This window comes from Delphinus delphis, chromosome 2 (assembly GCF_949987515.2).
Source record: "Delphinus delphis chromosome 2, mDelDel1.2, whole genome shotgun sequence".
Classification (NCBI taxonomy): Eukaryota; Metazoa; Chordata; class Mammalia; order Artiodactyla; family Delphinidae; genus Delphinus; species Delphinus delphis.
In genome coordinates this window covers 130895453-130922992 of record NC_082684.1, presented here as the reverse complement: position 1 = coordinate 130922992, position 27540 = coordinate 130895453, and the positions used below count along the sequence as shown (strand labels likewise).

General features: G+C 38.9%; 1 protein-coding gene across 2 annotated transcripts in view; it reads left to right on the top strand.

The window, feature by feature from the left end:
- BBS4 (Bardet-Biedl syndrome 4) overlaps window positions 1–27540 on the top strand; it is a 64749-nt gene that overhangs the window by 21243 nt on the left and 15966 nt on the right. For both annotated transcript variants that reach the window (XM_060005652.1, XM_060005651.1), the window contains exons 3-6: window positions 21572–21651; window positions 23620–23683; window positions 25515–25626; window positions 26605–26677. In XM_060005652.1, coding sequence (XP_059861635.1) covers window positions 21572–21651; window positions 23620–23683; window positions 25515–25626; window positions 26605–26677 — 329 coding nt within the window. The remainder of the gene's footprint in view (window positions 1–21571; window positions 21652–23619; window positions 23684–25514; window positions 25627–26604; window positions 26678–27540) is intronic.

Here is a 27540-nt window from a genome sequence, read left to right as displayed (position 1 = left end):
ATTAAGAAAATGGTCATAGAAACACACATATCGATAATTACCTTAAACGTGAATGGATTAAATGCTCCAACCAAAAGACACAGGCTGGCTGAATGGATACAAAAACAAGACCCACATATATGCTGTCTACAAGAGACCCACTTCAGACCTAGGGACACATACAGACTGTAAGTGAGGGGATGGAAAAAGATATTCCACGCAAATGGAAATCAAAAGAAAGCTGGAGTAGCAATACTCATATCAGATAAAATAGACTTTAAAATAAAGAATGTTGCAAGACACAAGGACACTACATAATGATCAAGGGATCAATCCAAGAAGAAGATATAACAATTATAAATATATATGCAACCAACACAGGAGCACCTCAATACATAAGGCAACTGCTAACAGCTCTAAAAGAGGAAATCGACAGTAACACAATAATAGTGGAGGACTTTAACACCTCACTTACACCAATGGACAGATCATCCAAAATGAAAATAAATAAGGAAGCAGAAGCTTTAAATGACACAATAGACCAGATAGATTTAATTGATATTTATAGGACATTCCATCCAAAAACAGCAGATTACTCTTTCTTCTCAAGTGTGCATGGAACATTCTCCACAGTAGATCACATCTTGGGTCACAAATCAAGCCTCAGTAAATTTAAGAAAATTGAAATCACATTAAGCATCTTTTCTGACCATAACGCTATGAAATTAGAAATGAATTACAGGGAAAAAACCGTTAAAAACAGAAACACATGGAGGCTAAACAATATGTTACTAAATAACCAAGAGATCACTGAAGAAATCAAAGAGGAAATCAGAAAATACCTAGAGACAAATTACAACGAAAACACGATAATCCAAAACCTATGGGATGCAGCAAAAGTAGTTCTAAGAGGGAAGTTTATTGCTATACACGCCTACCTCAAAAAACAAGAAAAATCTCAAATAAACAATCTAACCTTATACCTAAAGGAAGTAGAGAAAGGAGAACAAACAAAACTCAAACTTAGCAGAAGGAAAGAAAGCATAAAGATCAGAGTAGAAATAAATGAAATAGAAACAAAGAAAACAAGAGCAAGGATCAATAAAACTACAAGCTGGTTCTTTGAGAAGATAAACAAAATTGATAACCCATTAGCCAGACTCATCAAGAAAAAGAGGGAGAGGACTCAAATCAATAAAATTAGAAATTAAAAAGGAGAAGTTACAACAGACACCACAGAAATACAAAGCATCATAAGTGACTACTACAAGCAACTCTATGCCAATAAAATGGACAACCTGGAAGAAATGGACAAATTCTTAGAAAGGTGTAACCTTCCAAACTGAACCAGGAAGAAATAGAAAATACGAACAGACAAATCACAAGTACTGAAATTGAAACTGATTAAAAATCTTCCAACAAAGAAAAGTCCAGGACCAGATGGCTTCACAGGTGAATTCTATCAAACATTTAGAGAAGCGCTGACACCCATCCTTCTCAAACTCTTCCAAAAAATTCCGGAGGAAGGAACACTCCCAAACTCATTCTGTGAGGCTACCATCACCCTGATACCAAAACCAGACAAAGATACTACAAAAAAAGAAAATTACAGACCAATATCACTGATGAATATAGATGTAGAAATCCTCAACAAAATACTAGCAAACAGAATCCAACAACACATTAAAAGGATCATACACCATGATCAAGTGGGATTTATCCCAGGGATGCAAGGTTTCTTCAGTATAGGCAATTCAATCAATGTGATACACCATATTAACAGATTGAAGAATAAAAACCATATGATCATCTCAATAGATGCAGAAAAAGCTTTTGACAAAATTCAACACCCATTTATGATGAAAACTTTTCAGAAAGTGGGCAGAGAGGCAACCTACCTCAACATAATAAAGGCCATATACGACACACCCACAGCAAACATCATTCTCAATGGTGAAAAACTGAAAGCATTTCCTCTAAGATCAGGAACAAGACAAGGATGTCTGCTCTCACCACTGTTATTCCACATAGTTTTGGAAGTTTTAGCCACAGCAATGAGAGAAGAAAAAGAAATAAAAGGAATCCAAATTGGAAAAGAAGAAGTAAAACTGTCACTGTTTGCAGATGACATGATACTATACATAGAGAATCCTAAAGATGCCACCAGAAAACTAGTAGAGCTCATCAATGAATCTGGTAAAGTTGCAGGATACAAAATTAATGCACAGAAATCTCTTGCATTCCTATACGCTAATGATGAAAAATCTGAAAGAGAAATTAAGGAAACACTGCAATTTACCATTGCAACAAAAAGAATAAAATACCTAGGAATAAACCTACCTAGGGGGCTTCCCGGGTGGTGCAGTGGTTGAGAGTCTGCCTGCCAATGCAGGGGACATGGGTTCATGCCTTGGTCCGGGAAAATCCCACATGCCACGGAGTGGCTGGGCCCGTGAGCCATGGCCGCTGAGCCTGCGCATCCAGAGTCTGTGCTCTGCAATGGGAGAGGCCACAACAGTGAGAGGCCCGCGTACCGCAAAACAACAACAACAACAACAAAAAAAAACAAAAAACACCTACCTAGGGAGACAAAAGACCTGTATGCAGAAAACTGTAAGACACTGATGAAAGAAATTAAAGATGATACAAACAGATGGAGAGATATACCATGTTCTTGGATTGGGAGAATCAATATTGTGAAAATGACTATACTACCCAAAGCAATCTACAGATTCAATGCAATCCCTATCAAAGTACTAATGGCATTTTTTATGGAACTAGAACAAAAAACTTAAAATTTGTATGGAGGCACAAAAGACCCCGAATAGCCAAAGCAGTCTTGAGGGAAAAAAACGGAGCTGGAGGTATCAGAGTCCCTGACTTCAGACCGTACTACAAAGCTACAGTAATCAAGATGATATGGTACTGGCACAAAAACAGAAACATAGGATTATTGGAACAAGATAGAAAACCCAAAGGTCAACCCATGCACCTATGGTCAACTAATCTATGACAAAGGAGGCAAGGATATACAATGGAGGAAAGAGAGTCTCTTCAATAAATGGTGCTGGGAAACCTGGACAGCTACATGTAAAAGAATGAAATTAGAACACTCCCTAATAGCATACACAGAATAAACTCAAAATGGATTAGAGACCTAAATGAACGACGGACACTCTAAAACTCTTAGAAGAAAACATAGGAAGAACACTCTTTGACATAATTCACAGCAAGATCTTTTTTGATCCACCTCCTAGAGTAATGGAAATAAAAACAAAAATAAACAAATGGGACCTATTGAAACTTAAAAGCTTTTGCAAAGCAAAGGAAACTACAAAAAAGATGAAAAGACAACCCTCAGAATGGAAGAAAATATTTGCAAATGAAGCAACAAAGGATTAATCTCCAAAATATATAAACAGCTCATGCAGCTCAATATTAAAAAAACAAACAACCCAATCTAAAAATGGGCCGAAGACCTAAATAGACATTTCTCCAAAGAAGACATACAGATGGCCAAGAATCACGTGAGAAGCTGCTTAACATTACTAATTATTAGAGAAATGCAAATCAAAACTTAATGAGGTATCACCTCACACGAGTTAGAATGGGCATCATCAGAAAATCTACAAACAACAAATGCTGGAGAGGGTGTGGTGAAAAGGGAACCCTCTTGCACTGTTGGTGAGAATGTAGATTGATACAGCCACTATGGAGAACAGTATGGAGGTTCCTTAAAAAACTAAAAATAAAATTACCATATGATCCAGCAATCCCACTACTGGGCATATACCCAGAGAAAACCATAATTCAAAAAGACACATGCACCCCAATGTTCATTGCAGCACTATTTACAATAGCCAGGTCATGGAAGCAAGCTAAATGCCCATGGACAGACAAATGGATAAAGAAGATGTGGTACGTATATGCAATGGAATATTTCTCAGCCATATAAAGGAACGAAATTGGGTCATTTGTTGAGACGTGGATGGATCTATTGACTGTCATACAGAGTGACGTAAGTCAGAAAGAGAAAAGCAAATATCGTATATTAATGCATATATGTGGAACTTAGAAAAATGGTACAGATGAACCAGTTTGCAGGGCAGAAATTGAGACACAGATGTAGAGAACAAATGTATGGACATCAAGCCGGAAAAGCGGCGGGGTGGTGGTGTCATGAATTGGGAGGTTGGGATTGACATGTATACACTTATGTGTATAAAATGGGTGACTAATAAGAACCCTCTGTATAAAAAAATAAAATTCAAAAAAAAAAAGCTGTCGAGGTCATGAAAGAGAGCAAAGAAGACTAAAGAGACACGATAGCTGAATGTGGCACCTGGTCCTAACTAGAGCAGAGAAACATCTTTTAAAATATTTAAAAATTAAAGACTTTTGCTACAAAGGAAATTATTATGATGTTAAAATATGAATAAGGTTGGTATGGTAGATAATAGTATCGTATCAATGTTAATTTTGATAATTTTACTACGGTTATGTAAGAAGTATATTCTTTTTTTAAGAAAGAAAGTTTTTTGGGCTTCCCTGGTGGCGCAGTGGTTCAGAGTCCGCCTGCCGATGTATGGGACACGGGTTCGTGCCCCGGTCCGGGAGGACCCCGCATGTTGCAGAGCGGCTATGCCCATGAGCCATGGCTGCTGAGCCTGCGCGTTCGGAGCCTGTGCTCCGCAACGGGAGAGACCACAACAGTGAGAGGCCCGCGTACAGCAAAAAAAAAAAACAAAAAAAAAAAAAGAAAGTTTTTTTGGGAAAAGTGGTTATTTGTTTGTTTTCTTAGGCAGTTTTATTGAGGTTTAATTTATACAATATAGCATTCTCCAATTTTAAGTGAACAGTTCGATGAGTTTTTAGTAGAGTTATGTAGTTGTGTGGTGACCATCACAACCCACTTTTAGAACATTTTCATCACCCAAAATGATCCCTAATGACTGTTTGCAGGAATTCTTTGTACTATTTTTTCAGCTTTTTTCTGAACCTGAAATGATTTAAAATAAAAAAAATTTTTTTTTAAAGGAGCTCCTATGGGAGATCGACTTTCCAATAAAATCTACAAGCATATAACAAATTGTTTATTTTCATTCACATAGATAGGCCTCTTTTTTTAAACCATACTTTTCACCCATTTAAAGTGTACACTTCAGTGGGTTTTTGTATGTTACATTATTGTTTTTCTTTTTTAATTTAATTAAATTTACTTTTTTCTTGCTGCGCCATGTGGGTTGTGGGATCTTAGTTCCCCGACCAGGGATTGAACCCGGGCCACCACAGTGAACGCACTGAGTTCTACCCACTGGACCGTCAGGGAATTCCCTCATTATTGTTTTTTTAAAATGTAGGAAAATATACATAGTATGCAATTTGCTATTTTAACCATGTTTTAATTGAAATATTGTTGATTTACAATGTGTTAATTATTTTAACCGTTTTTAAGTGTACAATCTAGTGGCATTAAGTACATTTACAGTGTTTTGCAACCAGCACCACTATCCATTTCCAAAACTCTTTCATCACTCCAAACAGAAACTACCCATTAAGCAGTAGCTCCATTTTCCCTCTCCCCCCAACCCGTCCCTGTAACTTCTACTTTTATTTTTTAAATTGAACTATATAGTTGATGTATAATATTATGTAAGTCACAGGTGTACAGTATAGTGGTTCACAATTTTTAAAGGTTATACTCCATTTATAGTTATTGTAAAATATTGGCTGTATTCCCTGTGTTGTACAATATATCCTTGTAGCTTATTTTATACCTAATAGTTTGTACCTTTTAATCCCCTACACCTATTCTACTTTCTCTCTCTATGAATTGCCTATTCTAGATATTTCATATAAGCAAAATCATACAATATTTGTCATTTTGTGTTTGGCTTATTACACTTAGCATAATGTTTTAAAGGTTCATCCATGTTGTAGCATGTGTCAGAACTTCATTCCTTTTTAAGGCTGCATAGTATTCCATTGGATGTATATACCACATTTTGTTTATCCATTCATCTGTTAGTGGACACTTGGGTTGTTTCCAACTTTTGGCTATTGTGAATAATGCTGCAGTGAATATTGGTGTACAGATTTCTTTTTGAATCCCATTTCTCTTGGGTATATACCTGAGAATGGAATTGCTGGGTTAAATACCAAACTGTTCTCTATAGCATCCAAACTATTTTACATTTCCACTAGCAGTGTTTGAGGGCTCTAATTTCTCCACATCTTTGCCAACACTGTTATTTTCTGCTGCTGCTGCCTTTTTTTTTTTTTTTTTTTTTTTATAAAATAGCTAATCTAGTAGGTGTGAAATGGTCTCTCCTTGTGCATGTGATTTCCATTTTCCTGACTAAGGATGTTGGCATTTCTTTTCATGTGCGTATTGACCATTTGTATATCTTCTTCGGAGAAATGTCTATTGAAATCCTTTACCCATTTTAAATGGGGTTGTTTGTCTTTATGTTGAGGCTAGGCCTGTTTTAATAGTGATTGAGTTATGTCTTTCTTTTTCTTTAAGAAATATATACTTCAATTATTTCAGTATTTCCTTTAAAAAATTGACTCAAAGAACCTTATTCAGTACCATTTGGTTAAAAAAAAAGCCAACACTTTTTCAACATTTTTTTCTCTCTCAGTCTGAAAAAGAAGGCAGATATAAAGGAATTGAGAGTCTAGTCTTGATTTAATTTATTTTTTGGCTGCTCCATGTGGCGTGCAAGATCTTAGTTCCTGACCAGGGATAGAACCCGTGCCCCCTGCATTGGAAGCACGGAGTCTTAACCACTGGACCGACGGGGAAGTCCTTGATTTAATTTTGGAATGAAAGTTTTAACTAAGCATCATCCTCTTTTTCCCTCACTGTTGTAAGTAGCATGTGGAACTGGAGTGATAAGTTATTTATTATTTTTAAATTATCATGTTACGCTCCCTTGTAGGCATAGAAATATGTAGGTATGAATTGACACAATACTTCTAAGTAAGTGCTTGTCCATAAGTTTCAAGAACTTTAAAAGTTCATGTTGTTTAACCTAGTACTTCTTGTCCTAAGAATCTATTCTAATAAAAGTATCCTTCCCTGTGGCGCAGTGGTTAAGACTCTGAGCTCCCAATGCAGGGGGCCAAGGTTCAATCCCTGGCCAGGGAACTAGATCCCACATGCATGCTGCAACTAAGGAGCCCATCTGCTGCAACTAAGACCTGGGGCAACTAAATAAATAAATGAATATTAACAAAAAAAAAGAAAGAAAGAAAGCTAAAATACTCCTTAAATCACCATCCAGTCTATAGGTAATCACTGTTACCATTCAGTGTGCGTCTTTCAGATTTTTATTATGTGTGTATGTATATAGCAATAGAAATATATAGCTTACTGTTGCATGAGTGTTTCATATAAATGGTAATGTTACCAAGTCCAAAGTCATTCTGCTGGCTGCATGTCAGGCTAGTAAATCAGGAGATAAGGTGTTGGGGCAAGGAAGATGGTGGACTAATGTCATAGAGAACTGTCTTACCCAAGTCAGAATTCAGGCTTCATTTATACTAAAAGGGAAGGGGCTGTGCTTGGTTGTTGCAGACTTCTTGGTGTAGGAATCCTTTGTTCTTGCAGCTGTCCTCGTAGGTCAGATGTTCCTGTAAACAAGACAAATGTTATGCTCTGTTCTGTAACTTTTTATCTTCTGTATGAATGGAAAAGTGTCATACCCTTAAAGGTCAGAGCCTTGAGAATGGGCTGTCCTCTATATTTCAGGCTATAGGGAACATTCTAAACTTGAAGCAAAAGCAATAGAATACAAAGGTTAAAGTGAAAGAAACAGATCCAATATGGAGTCAGATTTGTTTTTTCCTGTTACAGTAACATATATTTTGCTAGATTGGTGTATCTTGGAGGACTTTCCATGTCTAGGTAAAGATCACTTCATTATTTTTAAATATAATATTCCATAGTATGGATATATTGCAGTTTCTTCTCTTTTTGATAGCACGTAAGTTGTTTCTAATTTTTCACCACTATTTGCTGTAATGGACATTCTTGTACGTGAGTCATTGTGAATTGTGGGGGGGAAAATGCACATTTTAAACTTTAATAATTCTACCAAGTTACTCTCCAAACTGGCTATTTATGTTCTTATCCTTAATATGTAGTACCCAAAGCATTTCTCTCTATATTATTTTTTATTATGTTTACAATAAAAGTAAGAAATATGGAGTACAGTATTGTATGAAGGATGTGTTCATCTTTTTCAGACTTTGTTTTAGCTGAGTTGCTTTCAACACTAAATAACAGAAAGTCCAACTCAAAGTGCCTTAAACAATAAGGAAATGTATTGGTTTATGTAAGATGAAGTCCAGAATTAGAGTGGGCTCCAGGGCTGGTCAAGCAATTCAGTGATATATATGAGGGCCTAAGTTCTTTTTGCCTTTCCACTCTGTTGCCCGGTGCCTGCCTTTTCCTGAATTATAGCTGCCAGTGGCATTCAGGCTCCATTTTTCCAGTGCCAGCTGTATGGTCTGGCTTCTCATGGTTCTCTTTTAAAAATAAGAAAGACTTTTCCCAGAACCTCCTAAGAATACTTTTTTATTGGGCTAAATTGATAGGGGCTGCCAGTCATTGGACAAGGGATATAGGATTACCAGTAATCAGTTTGATTTAATCAACTGATAAGGAGTGGATTTTGAGGAGTCAAGGATAATCATTACTGTTTGCGGAGCACAGGCAGTCAGATAAGTAAGTGATGTAAATATTGTAAGGATACAGGTGCAAATGAGAATGCACAGGAAACTGTCAGACAGTCCCCCCTCCCCCACAGTGTTGTTTCAGGAATCAGCAGCCATTCTAGCTCGCTTGTTTCCATCATATGCTCCATCTCTGTTTTATTTCTTTGTGGTTATTCTGACTCTTGCTTGTAGTACTGCTACTGATTACTTCTCTTTTACTTCCCTTTGCCTCTTATATTGTACAGGTATGTGAGTTGGTTGACTCTGAAGAATAGGGTAACAGAAAAGAGTTTGTTTTGTATAAAACTTTGTTTAATATTACTCAGTAATTTCTCTTGAATTCTGATGTTAAATTGGGCTTCCAATTAAGATGGTGCAGTAAACTCATGGTGCAGTAAACTGGTCATTCCTGCTCCAGTTACAGAACAATAATGAGTAAAATGTGAACAGAAAAAACCCAAGATACAGCCAGCCTGAAGGAAAATTGTCTTTAGGGAAAAAGATGACAGAAAAGGAAAGGATAATGGTCTTTATTTTTAAATGTAAGTTTATGATTTTCTGATGAGAAAAGCAATATAAGCTTATAGAAATTTGGAAAATACAGGGAAGTGTAAAGTAAACTGGAAAAAAATCAGCCTAAGGGTTAATGAACTTTGACAAAGTGAAAATCAAAGTAGTATTTTGAACAAAAAGCTTCCCCATTTCACTGTGAAATCCTTAGATGTCTCACAGATGGCCAATAGGTACATGCAAAGACATTCATCATTGCTAATTATTGGAGAAATGCAGATCAAAACTACAATGAGGTACCACCTTACACTGGTCAGAATTGCCATCATTAAAAAGTCTACAAATAGTAAATCCTGGAGAGGGTGTGGAGAAAAGGGAACCCTCTTATACTGTTGGTGGGAATGTAAATTGGTGCAGCCACTATGGAAAACAGTATGGAGGTTCCTCAAAAAACTAAAAATAGAGTTGCCATATGATCCAGCAATTCCACTTCTGGACATATACTCAGACAAAACTCTGATTCAAAAAGATACATGCACCCCTATGTTCATAGCAGCACTATTTACAATAGCCAAGGCATGGAAAGAACCTAAATGTCCATCAACAGATGACTGGATAAAGAAGATGTCGTATATGTATAATACACGATGGAATATTACTCAGCCATTAAAAGAATGAAATAAAGCCATTTGTAGCAACATGGATGGACCTAGAGATTATCATACTAAGTGAAGTAAGAGAAAGACAAATACCATATGATATCACTTATATGTGGAATCTAAAATATGACACAAATGAACATATCTATGAAACAGAAACAGACTCACAGACATAGAGAACAGACTTGTGGTTGCCAAGGGGGAGGAGGTGGGGGAGAGAAGTATTGGGAGTTTGGAACTAGCAGATGCGAACTATTGTATATAGGATGGATAAACAACAGGTCTTACTGTATGACACAGGGAACTGTGTTCAGTATCCTGTGATAAATCATAATGGAAAAGAATATAAAAAATATATATATATGTATAAATTACTGAGTCACTTTGCTGTGTAGCAGAAATTAACACAACATTGTAAATCAACCATACTTCAATAAAATTTAAAAAGATCCTTAGATGTCTTTTTAATTTGTAGTTCAGATTTTCTCAACCTTGGCACTATTGACATTTTGGGCAAGGTAACTGTTGTGGGAGCTGTCCTGTATATTGTAGGATGTTAATGGCATCCTTCACTTCTACCTAGTAGATGTTAGTAGCACACCCAGTTGTGACAACCAAAAATGTCTCCAGATATTGCCAGGTGTTCCCTGGGGGTACAAAATTGTTCCTGATTGAGAACCACTGCTGTGGTTAAGTAGTATGATACTTCAAAGTAGAAGGTAGGAAGTTGGTAAGTTTAATGTGAGGAATTCACACAGAAGTTGGATTAGCAGGCAGAGAGACTTTATTTGAACAAGCAGCAGTCGTGGCATTTTGACTGAGAAGTTCTGAGTCTAGATTTGGATGTTGTCCTCCATCCTCCCCCCTTCCCTCCTCAGCTTGAGAGGTCCATATCCTAGCTTGACTCTAGTCTTGAGGGTAGTGAGTGCCAGCTGTGGAAGGGATAAACAACTTTCTATTTGGGATTTTTGTCCAAATATATTAGGACTTTTTCAAGAACAAGCAACTTATTTGGAATTGTTTATCAGAATTACTTGATGCTTCTGAGAAAATAATATCTTACACGGGGCTACTTAAGTCCTCTTCATTTTTCCTCATGATATGACCTCAGATAACTTTCTTCTGGCTTTCAATTGAGGACCTTATCCATATTTGAGGTGAGTCAATTGATTTACTTCATGGGCATATTTCCTTCTTTAAAGGAGTCTTCATTGAAGACCTTATCCATTTTGGGGTGGCTATATAGCCCAGAATGAGTTTTATCTACAACCTGAGACAGTATTTACTATGTGATAAACTTAATCTCAGCTTGTGGTTTGTTTTCAGAGTATTTCTTTAAATTTATTTATTTTTGGCTCTGTTGGGTCTTCATTGCTGTGCGCGGGCTTTCTCTAGTGGCAGAGAGCAGGGACTACTCTGTTGCAGTGCATGGGCTTCTCATTGTGGTGGCTTCTCTTGTTGCGGAGCACGGGCTCTAGGCATGTGGGCTTCAGTAGTTGTGGCACACGGGCTCAGTAGTTGTGGCTCACGGGCTCTAGAGCGCAGGCTCAGTAGTTGTGGTGCACAGGCTTAGTTTCTCCGCGGCATGTGGGATCTTCCTGGACCAGGGCTCGAACCTGTGTCCCCTGCATTGGCAGGCAGATTCTTTTTTTTTTTTTTTTTTTTTTGCGGTACGCGGGCCTCTCACTGTTGTGGCCTCTCCCGTTGCGGAGCACAGGCTCCGGACGCACCCACGGCTCACGGGCCCAGCCGCTCCGCGGCATGTGGGATCTTCCCAGTCCGGGGCACGAACCCGTGTCCCTTGCATCGGCAGGCGGACTCTCAACCACTGCACTACCAGGGAAGCCCTAGCAGGCAGATTCTTAACCTGCGCCGCCAGGAAAGTCCCCAGAGTATTTTTTAATAGAAGATTCTTTTTTAAATTGTGGCAAAATATACATAAAATTTACTTCTTAAACCATTTAAAAGTACAATTCAGTGGCATTAATTACGTTCACCATGTTGTGCAACCATCACCACTATCTATCTACAAAACTTTTCCAGCACCCCAAACAAATTCTGTGCCCATTAAATAATAACTCCCCATTTCCCCTCCCCTCTAGCCTCTGGTAACCTCTATTCTGCTTTCTGTCTCTATGAATTTGCCTATTCTGGATGTTTCATATATGCAGAATCATACAGTATTTATCCTTTTGTGTCTGACTTATTTCACTTAGCATAATATTTTCAAGGTTTATCCGTGTTACAGCATGTTAGACAGAATTTCATTCCTTTTTAAGGCTGAATAATATTCCGTTGTATGTATATGCAGTACATATTTTGTGTATCCATTCGTCTGTTGATGGACATATGGGTTGTTTCAGCCTTTTGGCTCTTGTCATCACTGCTGTGAACGTTGGTGTATAAATACCTGTTTGAGTACCTGCTTTCTTTTTTTTTTTAATAGGACTTCAGCTTTTTATTGAATAAGTTACAAAAGAGATTTAGTCAAAAAGCTCATGTTGTCATTGGACTCCTCATGTTCTTCTTTCTTTGCCTTCCACTTTCTTCTTAGCTGGAGAGCAGTGGTGGAGGTGGTGGGACCTCCTGCTGGGGCAGGTCCACCAGCCCCTACATTGCAGATGAGGCTTCCCAGGTTGGTGATGGCCAGAGCCTTTGCAAACAAGCCTTGCCAGAAGGTTTCAGCATTTACATTGGCTGCTTTAATGAGAACATTGATCTATCCTCTGTGACTGTCACCTATTGTAGTGCAGAATGAGGCCAAGTAGATGAAGGTGAAAGTGCCCAGCTGGCGGCTGCCGGGCTTGGTGCTATTCAGGGCCTCACCCCAGTGTGGCCTTAGCTTCTTTGGAAGCATCTTAGCAGCAACTGTAGAAAGAGGCTCTCTACTTTCAGCTCTTTTGGGTATACGCTCAGAAGTGGAATTGCTGGTTCATGTGGTAATTCTGTTTGATTTTTTTTTTTTTTTCTGAGGAACAGTGTTAACTTTTAATTTAAATAAAAAATTAAATTTAACTTTTATTTTTTTCCCAATGCTAGTAAGATCTACAAACCTTAAGTGCCCAACTTTTGAATTTTGATAACTATATGTACTTATGTAATCATCACTCAGGTCGAGTTAACCATTTTTGTCACCCAGAAAGTTTCCTTCAGTTCTGTCCTAGAGGGAACCATTGTTCTGATTTCTGTCCCTGAAAGTTAATTTTGTCTGTGCTTGAACTTCCTGCCGTGCAGTCATAGAGTATGTACTATTTAGCTTTTGGCATCTTTTACTCAGCATAGTGTTTATGAGATTCATCCATGTTGAGATATATATATATATATATATATATATATATATATATATATCAGTAGTTCTTTTATTTTTTGAAAGTGCTGTCTAGTATTCTGTTGTAAGACTATACCACAATTTGTTTATCCATTTTCCTGTTGATGAACATTTGTGTTGTTTCCAGTTTTCGACAGTTATGTAAAAGCTTCTATGAACACTTATACATGTTTTTGTGGGTGTGGGGCATGTGTTTCCATTTTTGTGTAAGGTAGGTACCTAGGGAGTGGAATTGCTGGGTCATATGTAAAGTGTATGTTTTAACTTTATAAGAGATTGCAAACTGTTTTCCAAAGTGGTTGTACTATTTTACTCTCCCACCAGCAATTATGAGAGTTCTGCTTGCTGTAAATTCAAACCAGCATTTGATACTGTCCATCTTTTTCGTATTAGACATGATGGTGGGTATGTTGTATCTTATTGTGACTTTAATTTGCATTATCCTGATGACTAGTGATGTTGGACACCTTTTCATGTACTTATTGGTCACTCATTTCTTTTGTGAAGGAAACGTTTAAGTCTTTTGCTTATTTAAAATTGGGTTGTTTGTTTTCTGATTATTGATTTGTAAGAATTCTTTAATATATTTGGGGTCCAAGCCCTTTGCCTATTATATGTATTGTGAGTTTTGTCTCCACCCCTCAGCCTGTGTCTTACCTTTTCACTTCCTTAATGTATCTTTTGATGATAAGAAGTTTTAATTTTTTATTTATTTATTTTTGGCTGCGTTGAGTCTTTGTTGCTGCACGCGGACTTTCTCCAGTTGCCGGGAGCAGGGGCCACTCCTCGTTGTGGTGCGTGGGCCTCTCACTGTGATGGCCTCTCCTGTTGCAGAGCACGGGCTCCAGGAGCGTGGGCTTCAGTAGTCGTGGCATATGGGCTCAGTAGTTGTGGCTCGCGGGCTGCAGAGCACAGGCTCAGCAATTGTGGCGCATGGGCTCAGTCGCTCCGTGGCACGTGGGATCCCCCTGGACCAGGGTTCGAACCTGCATCCCCCGCATTGTCAGGCGGACTCTCAACCACTGTGCCACCAGGGAAGTCCCCAGAAGTTTTAATTTTGATAGAAGCCTGATTTATTAATTTTTTTCCTTTATGGTTAATGCATTTTGTGTCTTGCCTAGGAAGTCTTGACCCTTACCCGCAGACTGAGTTGTATGTCCCCCCCCATCTCTTCTGCATTGGTATTGCAGAAATTAAATTTTTTTAAAAAATAAATTTATTTATTTATTTTTGGCTGTGTTGGGTCTTCGTTGCGGCGAGCTTGGGCTACTCTTCATTGCGGTGCACAGGCTTCTCATTGCTGTGGCTTTTCTTGTGGAGCATGGGCTCTAGGCACATGGGCTTCAGTAGTTGTGGCACGTGGGCTCTAGAGCGCAGGCTCTGTAGTTGTGGCACACGGGCTTAGTTTCTCCGTGGCATGTGGGATCTTCCCGGACCAGGGCTCGAACCCGTCTCCCCTGCTTTGGCAGGCAGATTCTTAACCACTGTGCCACCGGGGAAGTCCTGCAGAAATTAATTTTTTTGGTTGAGGAGGTGTTTAGTTTGATTCTTGACACTTTTTTATTGCCATATGCCATACATACGGAAAAGTGCATAAATTATAATTGTACAGCTCAGTAAAGTTTTACGAACTGAACATATTCAGGTACTAATGATCCTGATTAAGTTATAGAACGTCATCAGCATCCCAGAGGCCTCCATTATGCCCCCTACCAGTCATTAACCACTCCTCTCAAAGGTGGTTACTTGTATCTAACGTCTACCATGTAGATCAGTTTTGCCTGCTTTTCAACTTAATATAAATGGATGGAATCATTCAGTATGTACTTTTCAATATCTGGCTTCTTTGCTCAAAATTATCTTTGTGGTATTCTTCTGTATTGTTGCATGTAGTAGTGGCTGTTTTTTTTTCATTATAATCTAGTATTATCAATACATTGTGGAGTGATACTCCAGTTTGTTCATTTTACTCTGAATAAACATTTGGGATACTTTGTGAGATGGTATACATAATGCCACCATGAAGTATCAATATATGCCACCATGAAGTATCAATATATGTTTTTTGGGTACACATGCACCTAGGAGCAGGATTGCTGGGTCACTGGAAAGGATGTACTTAGGTTCAGTAGATATAAGCAAACAGTTTCCAAATATGTTTAATATAATCCCCTTTGTGTACATGTACACGTGTACATTTGCCCATATGCTTATATAGGCATGGAAATTCCTTAGAAAATACTAACTATTCACCTCTAGTGAGGAGGAAGAATGGAGAGAGTCTTTAATACTCTATGTGTCCTTTCAGTTTTGTCTTACCATAAGTATGTATTTAAAAAAAAAAAAAACCCAACCAATTTTTTCAAAAATTTGAAAATCTTGCTACCTTAATACGTTAAAAGTCCTGTTTTGCTTTTTTTTTCATAAATTTATTTTATTTATTTATTTATTTTTGGCTGCATTGGGTGTTGGTTGCTGCCCGTGGACTTTCTCTAGTTGCAGTGGGCAGGGACTACTCTTCGTTGCGGTGCACGGGCTTCTCATTGCGGTGGCTTCTCTTTTTGCGGAGCATGGGCTCTAGGCGCACGGGCTTCAGTAGTTGTGGCTTGTGGGCTCTAGAGCGCAGACTCAGTAGTTGTGCATGGGCTTAGTTTCTCTGTGGCATGTGGGATCTTCCCGGACCAGGGCTCGAACCCGTGTCCCCTGCATTGGCAGGCGGATTCTTAACCACTGAGCCACCAGGGAAGCCCTGCTTTTTTTTAATAATAGAAAAACTTTAAAATCATTATTAATTTTGTGTTGCTAAGTTATGTCTAGTTGATAGCCCAGACACTTATATTTTAAAATTAGAAAGTCATTTACAATTGGGGCAGAAACTTGGTATAGTTTAACGAGTAACTTTGGGGACCTGGGCTATAGTCCTGCCTCTTTCATTAATTAGTTGTTGAGTATGGGCAAATCACTTAACCTCTGGAGTCTTAGTTTCCTCATCTGTAATGTTGGAATAGTCCCTGAATTGCATGACTCACTAGCCTCATGGGAACATTCAGTGTTATAATAGGGGAGAATACACTTTGATATAGATATATATCAAATACATATATATATAAATTACATATCAATATTATATAATTATAGATGTAAGTAAATCATATAAATATATAAAAATGTCATATATAAATACACATGAGGGATACACACACCCATGCACCCCTAAGAAGGATAAAATATAATTAAGTTTTGATTTGAGAAAGTAAAATAAAATGATCTAGGGTATGTAGTGAAACCATAATTGATCTTTTATATGACCTTTTCCTTCCTTCCTCATCCCATTTTAAGCTCATGAGAAGCAAACAAGTTGGATAGGTAGCAGTTTAATATTTTTTTAAAAAGTTATCTTCTAACGTGAATCCTTGGGTGACTACTGATTCAGTCCAGTTTCCTCCGCCTCCTCCATCACCATCTATGTTCCTGAGCAGAGTTGGTATTTCTGCTGATCCTGGGCCTGTTTGCCCTCAGATCCATTCCTCACCCTTCCCTTCTCTGCTGAGTATTGTGAGCAGCTGACCCTTGTGGGCTTCATTCCTTCCCAGGCTCTGGTGTCAGCAGTTTCTGGCTGGGTTAGCAAGTGAGAGGAACTGGCAAGAGATTGGAGGGCAGGAAGTAGGAGAAGCCAGGGCTTTCCCCTCTTTCTGTCTGCTTTGGAAAGTTGGAGGAGTGGGGTGGTTTCTGGAAGCGTCTCTTTTGTTGCTTCTGCCAGTCAGGCCGTTCTGTTTTCAGCTTCCTCCAGGTAACTTCAGCCTTGGAAACTGGTAGCAATACATTCCCTCCCTTTTTCCTTCAGCCTAGAGGTGGTAGTGACTTGTTCCCATGCTAACCTCTGATTTGCATCACTGTTCCCTTTTGGGCCTCTCATTTCTTCCCTCACCTGTTCACTGCATTGAAGTCCTTCTGTTCTACATCAAGTGGTTTCTGGGTTTCCTTGTTAGATAGACCCTGTCTGATACAGAGCTCAAATCAATACTAATAAAAATGTCTTCCATTTACACTCTTTTCAAGATTTGTTATATCTTTTGATGTCTCAAATAATATATTGAGGTAGAAAAGTGTTATAATTCCTATTATAACATGAGGAAATTAACATTTTATTGAATGATCACTTTCAGATTTTCCAGTGAAAATTATAGGCATGAAAATGGAGGCCCAGAGACTCAAATAACTTGCTCTAAGTCCCATAGAAGTCTGGTACTGAATCAAGATTGGACTTCTACATATAAAAATTTGATGTGCTGCCTGTCTTCTGGTCCTGGAAGAGATCCTTTACCAAAGAAGAGTTCATTTACAATGTACTTACAAAAAGCCTTAGTCATTTTAGAAAATTTTTCAACTAAAAATTCAAAGCACAATAATTTTCCGCTCAACATTAATATATCCAGGATGCTTTTCACTACCATTAATCAGTTTTATGTAAAGTTTTGAGTTTTGGTTATTTCTATGAGAATTTCACACCTAAGGCAAATTACAAGGAAGAAGAATTCTTGTGATGTCATGTTTGTTCAGTTATAGAATTGTTTAAGATAGGTCTTGTGCATCCTTATCGAGGAGGAAAGAAAGAGGTGTCACAAAAGAGTGGAATGGGGGCAGGAGAAGAGAAGGGCAAGGGAATATTGTTGCCAGGTTGCCAGCCTTCTGCCCCCACTGCCTTGGTGATGACTGAAAGGCTTTACCTTGTCTTCATCTCATCAGCTGGCCACCTGACGTCCATGGTAATATGGACTCCTACTAAAGTGTAACATGGGAGATGACCACCTTGCTCTGCTGTAAAATAGAGAAGGCTCTACTTTGCACTTACATGCCTATCTTTTTTAGAGGACCTTTCAGATAGGTAATTCTCATAATACTTGTGAAAGCATATAAGAACCAGTATCCCTGTTTGTAGGGGGGAATTGGAGTGAGCAATGATTTGGAATACAAGAAATTCAACTCACACATTTACAGGTAAAATTCTAAGTGTAAATTCAGAGTTCATAGGGATTTATGTGGTATCTAGAACTTCCTCATTTTGGAAAATGACTAATAATAATGATGATAAAAATAACAGCAACAACAGTTAACACTTCTTTAGGGGTTAGCGTGTACCAGACAGTACTTGAACCTCTTTATATGTATTGTCATTCAATCTTCACATCTCTGTGGGGTATTTTATCCCCTGACTCTCCTGTTTAAATGTGAGAAGAATATCACTAATAATGGAGATTTTATTATCATCTATCCCTTCTGCCAGCACTCTCCGAACCCGCACCCCCCCACCCCTGCCCTGATTATAAGCTCCCTGAAAGCTTATAACCAGTTTTGTTTGTTGTATCCCCAGTGCCTGGCATGTGGTTGGTACTCAGTGAATATTTATTGAATGCATGAATGAGTCTCTATTTTATAGATGAGGAAACTAAATTTCCCAAGACTACACAGTTAATAGGACAGTTACGGGGCACTGAAATGATTTATAAAGTCTTTGATGAGCCTAAAGTTCTTTTAGCTTTTAGACAAACTGTATCGTCAGGAGTGTGAAATGGCTGTTAGGCACTTGAATTTGGTGGTGCTTTCCCTTCTTCTCATCCCTAGTACTCCATTTCATGAGCCTCTGGGCCCTTGAGATACCTTACAAATTGAACATTTTTTTCCTCCATTCTTCACCCATGGAACACAAAAAATGCCTCATCTTTTATTATAAGATTGTAATAGACAAGACTCAAATTTGCATTTTATAAATTTTCTTTTAGGTTGTGGAAGCAATGATAATAAGTGATATTGTAAACTCAAAGGATTCAGTTGTCTCCTTCCCTTTACAGCAGGGGTCCCCAACCCTTGGGCCATGGACGGTAATGGTCCGTGGCCCATTAGGAACTGGGCCTTGCAGCAGGTGGTTAGCCATGGGCGAGCGGGCGAAACTTCATCTGTATTTACAGCCACTCCCCATCACTTGCATTACCACCTGAGCTCCGCCTCCTGTCAGATCAGCGGCAGCATTAGATTCTCATAGAAGTGGGAACCGCACTGTGAACTGCGCATGTGAGGGATCTAGGCTGCGCGCTCCTTATGAGAATCTAATGCCTGGTGATGATCTGAGGTGGAGCTGAGACGGTGACGCTAGTGGCTGCAAATACAGATTATCATGAGCAGAGAGGTTTGACTGCACAGAGACCATAATAAATCAGTTGCTTGCAGACTCATATCAAAACCCTATCAGTGAGTGGCAAGTGAAAACAACAAGCTCAGGGCTCCCACTGATTTCTGCATTATGGCAAGTTGTATGATTATTTCATTATGTATTACAGTGTAGTAATAATAGAAATAAAGTGCACAGTAAATGTAATGCGCTTGAATCATCCCAAAACGATCCCCCACCCCATCCCCCCGGTCTCTGGAAAAATTGTCTTCCATGAAACTGGTCCCTGGTGCCAAAAAGGTTGGGGACTGCTGCTTTAGAAGGTAGGTAACATTGAGGTAGGCCATACAATTGAGACTTGATCCAAGATTACATGCACACCCACTCACATCCGTCTTGTTGTTTTTTTTAAAAAAATATTTAGTTATTTAATTTTGGCTGTGCCGGGTTTTAGTTGCGACACGTGGAATCTTTGCAGCATGCGGGATCTTTTAGTTGCAGTATGTGGGATCTTTAGTTGCGGCATGTGGACTCTTAGTTGAGGCATGCATGCAGTATCTAGTTCCCTGACCAGGGATCGAACCCGGGCCCCCTGCATTGGGAGCGTGGAGTCTTACCCACTGGACCACCAGGGGAAGTCCCTCACATCCATCTTTAAGCTTGGTGATTTGTGTGGTCTTTAGTAGGAAATTTAATTCTGGAAGTGGTTAGTTAGGCAAAACATGAACGGCTAATATCTGATGATTGTTGGGGCTTGGGAGAAGAGAAGGAAGGAGACAAAAGTCATTGAAGAATCTCACATAGGCCCTTGCTGACTAGAAGAAGGGTGGTCTCAGTCAGAGAATGTGGGTAATCAGAAGATGAAGAGTTAGTTGCTTAACATTTTATCTTTTTTTTCTTTCTTCCGGTATATAAAATCATATCCATACTTCCTGTCATAATTTCACTTCACAGATTCTGTTGCTGTTCCCTATTCTTGGGAAAGAGTAAGCAGCATTCTTAATTTTTGTGTTCCTGCAATGTTAATTCTGGGTCACAGTAAGCTTTTTTTCCTTCCCGTCATACTATGGACATATAAGTCTTGGGTTTTCCATCGATATATCACCTAAGGTTCTGGAACAGAGCGATTACAAATGATTACAAATCATTTCCCTTTCTTCCCCTGCTATACCCTTCCTTTTACATTTTAAAAAATCAGGGAAGTACCCTGGTGGTCCAGTGGTTAAGACTCCGCGCTGCCACTGCAGGGGGTGCGGGTTCCATCTCTGGTCGGGGACTAAGATCCAGCATGTTGCGTGGTGTGGCCAACAAAAAACAACAAAAAGAAAATGATCATTAAAACAGAACAAAACAAAACAGGGATTACCTCAAGCATGTATTAAAATGCATAAAAAATACAAACACCTGTGTACTTACAGGCCAGATTTAATAAATAAATACACTTGGCCATGTATACTTTAGAGCTTTTAACTTTTTTGATAAATAAAGCATTTAACAGTTGAAATCTCCTTTTTATTGCTTCCTAATTCTACTCTTCCCTCTTCCTTCCTTGAGGTCACCACTGTTCTGAGGTTGGTGTGAATACTTGGCCTCCTTTTTACCATAGAAAAATAATTTCTTAATGAATTTTTACCTGTATTTTAATTGAATTCAAAGAGATAGTAACTCAGGGTTTCTGTATCATGAATCGTTTTCAGTGGCTCAAATATTTTTCTCCTTGTTGACTTCTCATTCCTGGGCAACAGTATAATGTTTCACATTTGAGCTATTGCTAAGACTGTGTTTAGCTATTTTTGGTCCTATGATCTATCAGATGTGATATTAACTATGGTATGTATATTTTGTTAGTAACACTCCTGAAATATCCTTTGGAAAGTCATATTATTCACGTTCTAAAACCAAGGAGAGAGAGAGGAAAAGAGGGAAAGAATGATTCTGTTTTTCTCTTCAGGCAAGTTATCAGTTGAGAAACTGACATTATAAATGACCAAAACTGAACAGAAGTATATATTCAATGTGTAATAGTAGGACAAGTATCTCTTAATTTAATAATCCACACATTTTTGATGCACTGTATTCTTATGATCAGCAGCATGAAGAATTTAACGTGATATTACAGTATGCCTGTGGTTAGTTGAGGACAGTGCTCAAGGAGAAAACCTAACAATGACTGTGTTGTTTGTTTTGTCAAAATATGCTACCCAGCTCCAGAGTTTCCTATTTTGGAGAAGCAGAACTGGTTGATACATCTCCACTATATCCGGAAGGATTATGAAGCATGCAAGGTGAGAGGCCAATGATAGAAAACGTGAGAGGCAGGCTTTGGTTAGGCAACTAACTGTGTCTGTCACTCAGAGTTTGTGTGACAGTTTAGCTCTCACTAAAAATGTATGAAATCTCATTTCTCTGCATTTTGTGTATTGGTTAGCTTTTGCTATGATAATGCTGCTTAAGAAGCAACCTCAAAATGTCAGTGGCCTCTAACAACAGATACTTATTACTACCCATGGGCCTTCAGATTGGCTGTAGGTTGGCTGGGTTTGACCACAGGCTGTGGGTCAGGTTAAAGTGTGCTCCATGTGTCTTCTCATTTCAAGATCAGGCTGAAGGAGCAGCCACTCTCTGGGACTTGTTGGTCTCATGGTGGAGAGCAGATGTTCAATATGGCATAGTGTTTAACGGTTTGATCTCTGGATAGGTGAAAAATGGTATTTCATTGAGTTTTATAATTCTCTTACTATGGTGAGCTTGGTCCTTTATATATTTTAAAACCATTTGTATTTTCTCTAAACTGTATCTTTGGTAACTTACTATGTACATTACATACTTGCTGGCAGAGAATAGTATCATCATGCAAAATATATCCCTGGTATTCTCGGTTTTTGGCATTCGGAGCTTTGTAATGCTTTTAAGGTTGTAGTTTTTATACCTGTGACATTTGTACCTATGACAATGTAAAGAACTAGCAATGTTCCAGTATGGGTCTTGAAAGATTTTTTTTTTCATCTGTGATATTATCCTTTTCTTATTTCCCTTTTCCTTTATTGACCACTTTCTCTGTTTCCTTTTTTTTGGCTTCTCTTCTTTTGCTTTTTTCTTAAGAGTTGGGGCTATTTCTAGGTTCTGTCCTTGACTCCTTTCTCTGCTCATTCCACACACTTCTTCCTGATCTTAGAGATGCGTACTGAATGCTTCCCAGGCATTTCAAATTCATCTTTTCTGTAGCTGAATTTATCTTCTTCTTTCCAAACCTATTCCTTCTCCTGTTCCCTGTCTCGGGGATAGGTACCATCATTCACCCAGCTGTCTGTGTCAGAATCCTCTGACCCACTTTCCCTAATACAGATAATCATCAAGTTCTAGAGATCCTTCTCTTACTATCTCAAGACACTGTCCACTTCCCCCCACCCCACGCCTTAGTTAATCCCTGTCATTTTTATTTAAATTAACCACAAGAGTTCTTATGCCAACATTGCCTCTAATCTTGCCTCCTTTCCATCTATTTCCACAATGTTCCTAAAATGGAGCAAATAGAATCTGGTTACTTCCCACTTAAAATTTATCACGATTTTCCCATTGCTCTCGACCTTTTTTAGCATGGCATTTGAAGCCCTTCTCTCTCTGACTCTCTGGGCCACCTCAGCTTTTCCTCCATCCCTTGCTAACACAGGATTTGAAACTGTTTACCCTGGAAAGCCTTCCCTGATTGCTCCAGGTTAGAATCAGGTGATTGCCCTCTGAGCTGTATAGCTCCCTGGTCTTAGCCCATCATAAGACAAAGGTAGAGCCTGTACTTTGCTCATCAGAGAGCTCCTAGCATCTATAATGGTGCATGGAAATCTTTTCACAGTTTTCTTAGCCTGCCTAGTTAGAGTGTAGGTAGGAGTTGGTGAACTTTTTCTGTAAGGGGCCAGATGGTAAATATTTTAGGCTTTGCAGGCCACAGATAATCTCTGTCTCATATACTTCATCTTCTCTTATTTTTTAATAACCCTTTAAAAATTAAAAAAACACTCTTAGCTTGAGACCTGTACAGAAATAGGCTATGTGAGTCGGATTTGGCTTGTGGGCTGTACTTTGCTGGCGCCTGTTCTAGGGGTCAAATAAATTTAAAAAATCTGAATGAACTACTTATTAGTCATCATTAGTATTGTAGATTTCTTACATGTACTCCTTGTCCATGTTTACCTTTTCTTAAAAACACTTGAAGACACTTAACCACTACTCAGAAGTATTGTTTCTTTCTTTTTCAGGATGTTATCAGAGAACAGCTTCAGGAGACTCAGGGGTTATGTGAATATGCTATCTATGTCCAAGGTAAGACATATATTTCTTCTCTTCTTACCAGAGAAATGCACACTCTGCCTAGGTTCTGGAGAAAGAGCAAACAACTTACAAAATACTTAAATTCAAGTAAATGTTCCACAAATCTCTTATTCAATATTACTGTTTTTTGAAATCAGAACATGATTATTGTGCTGGATTTGACCTCAGAAATGACTAGTTCTCTTAAAAAAACTTGCTACTGTCCTTCACCCCTATTCTAGTTTCCGGCTAGTGTTTTTCAGAACAGTTGTTAGGGTCCCTGCCTCATGCAGCAGTTTCAGGTCCAGAAGAGGCTTTTGGAAGGGTTCCTTGTAGTCAAGCTAAAAGAGATAAGGAAAAGCTTGAGGATTTTTTGTAAGGTGAGTCAGGATGAAGGGAAGAAGCCTAGAGGTATACAGGATAAAACAGAGAATAAATGAGATTCATCAGAAATCAAGTATAGGAACCACTGACTGGAATTTTACTCTGTAGTGCCCAGAGTAGCATCCTTAGTTTTCCCAGGAACTATCTTTTTGACTCTTTGATGTAAATGAATAGTTTTGTTTACCACTCATTGTATTTGTAGTCTTCAGATTAATATATAATTTTCTGACATAATTGGTAAGATATTGACATATCTAGGACATCATGGCAAATAATGCTCTTTTTTAAAAAATAAATTATTTATTTGTTTTTATTTTTGACCATGTTGGGTCATTGTTGCTGTGTGTGGGCTTTCTCTTGTTGTGGCGAGCAGGGGCTACTCTTTGTTGTGGTGCGCGGGCTTCTCATTGCGGTGGCTTCTCTTGTTGCAGAGCACGGGCTCTAGGCGCGTGGGCTCAATAGTTGTGGCGCACGGGCATAATTGCTCTGCGGCGGCATGTGGGATCTTCCCGGGCCAAGGCTCGAACCCATGTCCCCTGCATTGGCAGGTAGATTCTTAACTACTGCACCACCAGGGAAGCCCAAATAATGCTCTTTTATTCCCAATATCACAAGTTCCAGACTTATAGTGCCTGGTAGTAGTTAAGCATGTAAATTCTTCTGAAAAATGATTATTCTGATTGGTTGCTATACTGAAAACCAAGTCTGAAATATTACTGCATTCTTTGCCAGCATCTCCTTGTTGGACTTGAGTTATTGATTGCATTTGCCCCATTTGGGTGTACTCTCTGAAAACTATCAGGTGGATGTCGGAATTATCATGATAAATAGAGCATCTGATAAGGAGCTATAAGAATGTTCTTATAGTGAAGAGTGTGGGATAATTTACAAGGCACCCGATTATCTGCGTGGTGGAAGCTGGGAGTGGAGGAATAGGTAGATTCCAGATACCTTAAAAAAAAGGTTTTAGGGCTTCCCTGGTGGTGCAGTGGTTGAGAATCTGCCTGCCAATGCAGGGGACATGGGTTCGAGTCCTGGTCTGGGAGGATCCCACATGCCGCGGAGCAACTAGGCCCGTGAGCCACAACTACTGAGCCTGCGCGTCTGGAGCCTGTGCTCCGCAACAAGAGAGGCCGCGATAGTGAGAGGCCTGCGCACTGCGATGAAGAGTGGCCCCTGCCTGCCACAACTAGAGAAAGCCCTCGCACAGAAACGAAGACCCAACACAGCCAAAAATAAATTAATTAATTAATTTAAAAAAAAAAAAGGTTTTAGCTCATCAACAACTTTGCTGCTTGTTTCAATCCATCTGAAGTCATATCTGATTGTATTAAACACAATTATCCAAAGGATTTCTTTGATATGATTTCCTACCTCCCTCTCCTCCAATTTTTCAGATGTCAGGCTCCATTCTTCCTAGAACATGATTTTATTTTCTGTGTTTTCTCTTTCTTGGCAGCATTGATATGTCGCCTGGAAGGAAATATCCAAGAATCCCTAGAACTCTTTCAGACGTGTGCTGTTCTCAGCCCTCAGTCTGCTGATAACCTCAAGCAGGTGGCCAGATCTTTGTGAGTATTGGCAGCCTGGAGGCCCTAGGGCACTGACAGAGAACAATGTAAAGTGCATTCTTAGGCTGGAGCTGCTTCTGGCAACCGGATACATAGAGGGAGGGTTGCTTAATGGGTATAATAGATTCACTTTGAAGAGTGTGGATTAATTTTGAAATTTGAGAAAATGAGATAACTAGTATAAAGGAACTGAGTATTTCAAACACTGTATATTCTAGTTTGATGGGGGAACACCGATAATGTTTATCATATAAATAGGAACATTTTGTGCCTCAAGTACCCTGATGTATTGGCAGCCCATGGAATTTTTCTCACCTACTGTTCCAACACTTAGCATAATACTAGATACACAGTAGGTTTTTAGTAAGTGTTTGTTGAGTGAATGCCCTGGAGGTTCCTGGATGCAGGCAACCTCCGTTGTCTTTACAAGCTGTTAAGTACTAATAGCTTTACTACTCCAGAGTAGTAAAGTGTTCTGTGGAGTTCCCACTCTCACTTTCTTACCTACGTTGTCATTCATAACCTGCACTGTCTTTGCATAGAGGCTGATTTTCCCCGTGTCTCCAGAATGATGATCCAGTATCAAGGAAAGAGACTTAGTTTGGGAGAGAAGGGCCTGTCCCTAATAGATCATGATGAAAAATTGTGGTAGTTTTTGTTTAACATGGTCATTAGTTTGGCTTGTTTCTTTTTTGGTCTGCATTTGCAGTACATTGTAGAAAATAAATTACAGAAGACTTTCACTAAAATTGGTGTAGAATGGGCCCAAGGCCTTGGAACCAACTCTGTTCCTACCAAGAGAGCTTCTGCTGTTGGTGTGCGGCAGCCTCACTGGCTAAACCAGCACAGCCAGCTTACAGGGAAGAGGCGTCCCGAATTCTCTGCTGGCTGGAGCATGAGTCAGATGTGGGACTGGTGGGGTTATAGTCTCGTAAAAGCTTTGCGTTGTTAATCACAGAAAATGTGTTTTTTCCCCAGATTTCTTCTGGGAAAACATAAAGCTGCCACTGAAGTGTATAATGAAGCAGCTAAACTTAACCAGAAAGATTGGGTAAGTAGGGAACTTTGTTATTAGTGACATGCTAATGGCTCCATTTATCATATGGCTATCTTTTGTTATTATTACTGAATTCTTACATGCCAAAATTGTATCTTATCCTCACACTTGATCGATGATGTGGCTGGGTATAAGATCAAAAATCATGTTTCCTCGTAACTCAGCAGACACTGCTGCCTAGTTTTCTGGCTGTCAGTGTTGTTGATGAGCAGTCTGTTACCAGTCTGATTCTTGCTGATAACCCCACTTTCCTGTAGAAGCTTTGAGGATTTTCTGTCATTGGAGTTCTGAAATGTCAGTAATAGTTGTCTAGATGTGTTTCTTTTCTCTTTTATCCCCCTTATCTGTGGACATTCAGTTGGCTCTTTCACTTTGAAGACCCTTGCCTTTCTTTGGGTCAGCAAGGTTTTTTTTTGAGTAGTTCTTTGATTATTTTTTCCTCTCTATTGTCTCTTTGTATTAGTTAGGGATTGTGTGTAACTGCAACAAAACATTTTATTAAACATTGGCTTTATAAATTAGGAGTTTATTTTTTTCTTATGAAACAAGAAATCCAGGTAAGTAGTTGCCAACATTGATTTGGTGGTCCAGCGATATCAGTGCTGAGGCTTTTTCTTCATGGTTATAAGATGACTGCTGCAGCTCTAACATCACATCATTCTAGGTAGGGAGAAAGAGGAAGCAACAAAGAGAAAAGGAATAACCTTCATCAAGGAAGTATAATTTTCCCAGAAATCCCCAACAGACTTTCACTTACATCACACCAACTACGCCTTTTGTAAGGAAGGTTGGGAAATGTATTGTCACTGTAAACAAAATTAGGGTTCTGTTGGTAAGGTAAACAGAGTGAATGTTAG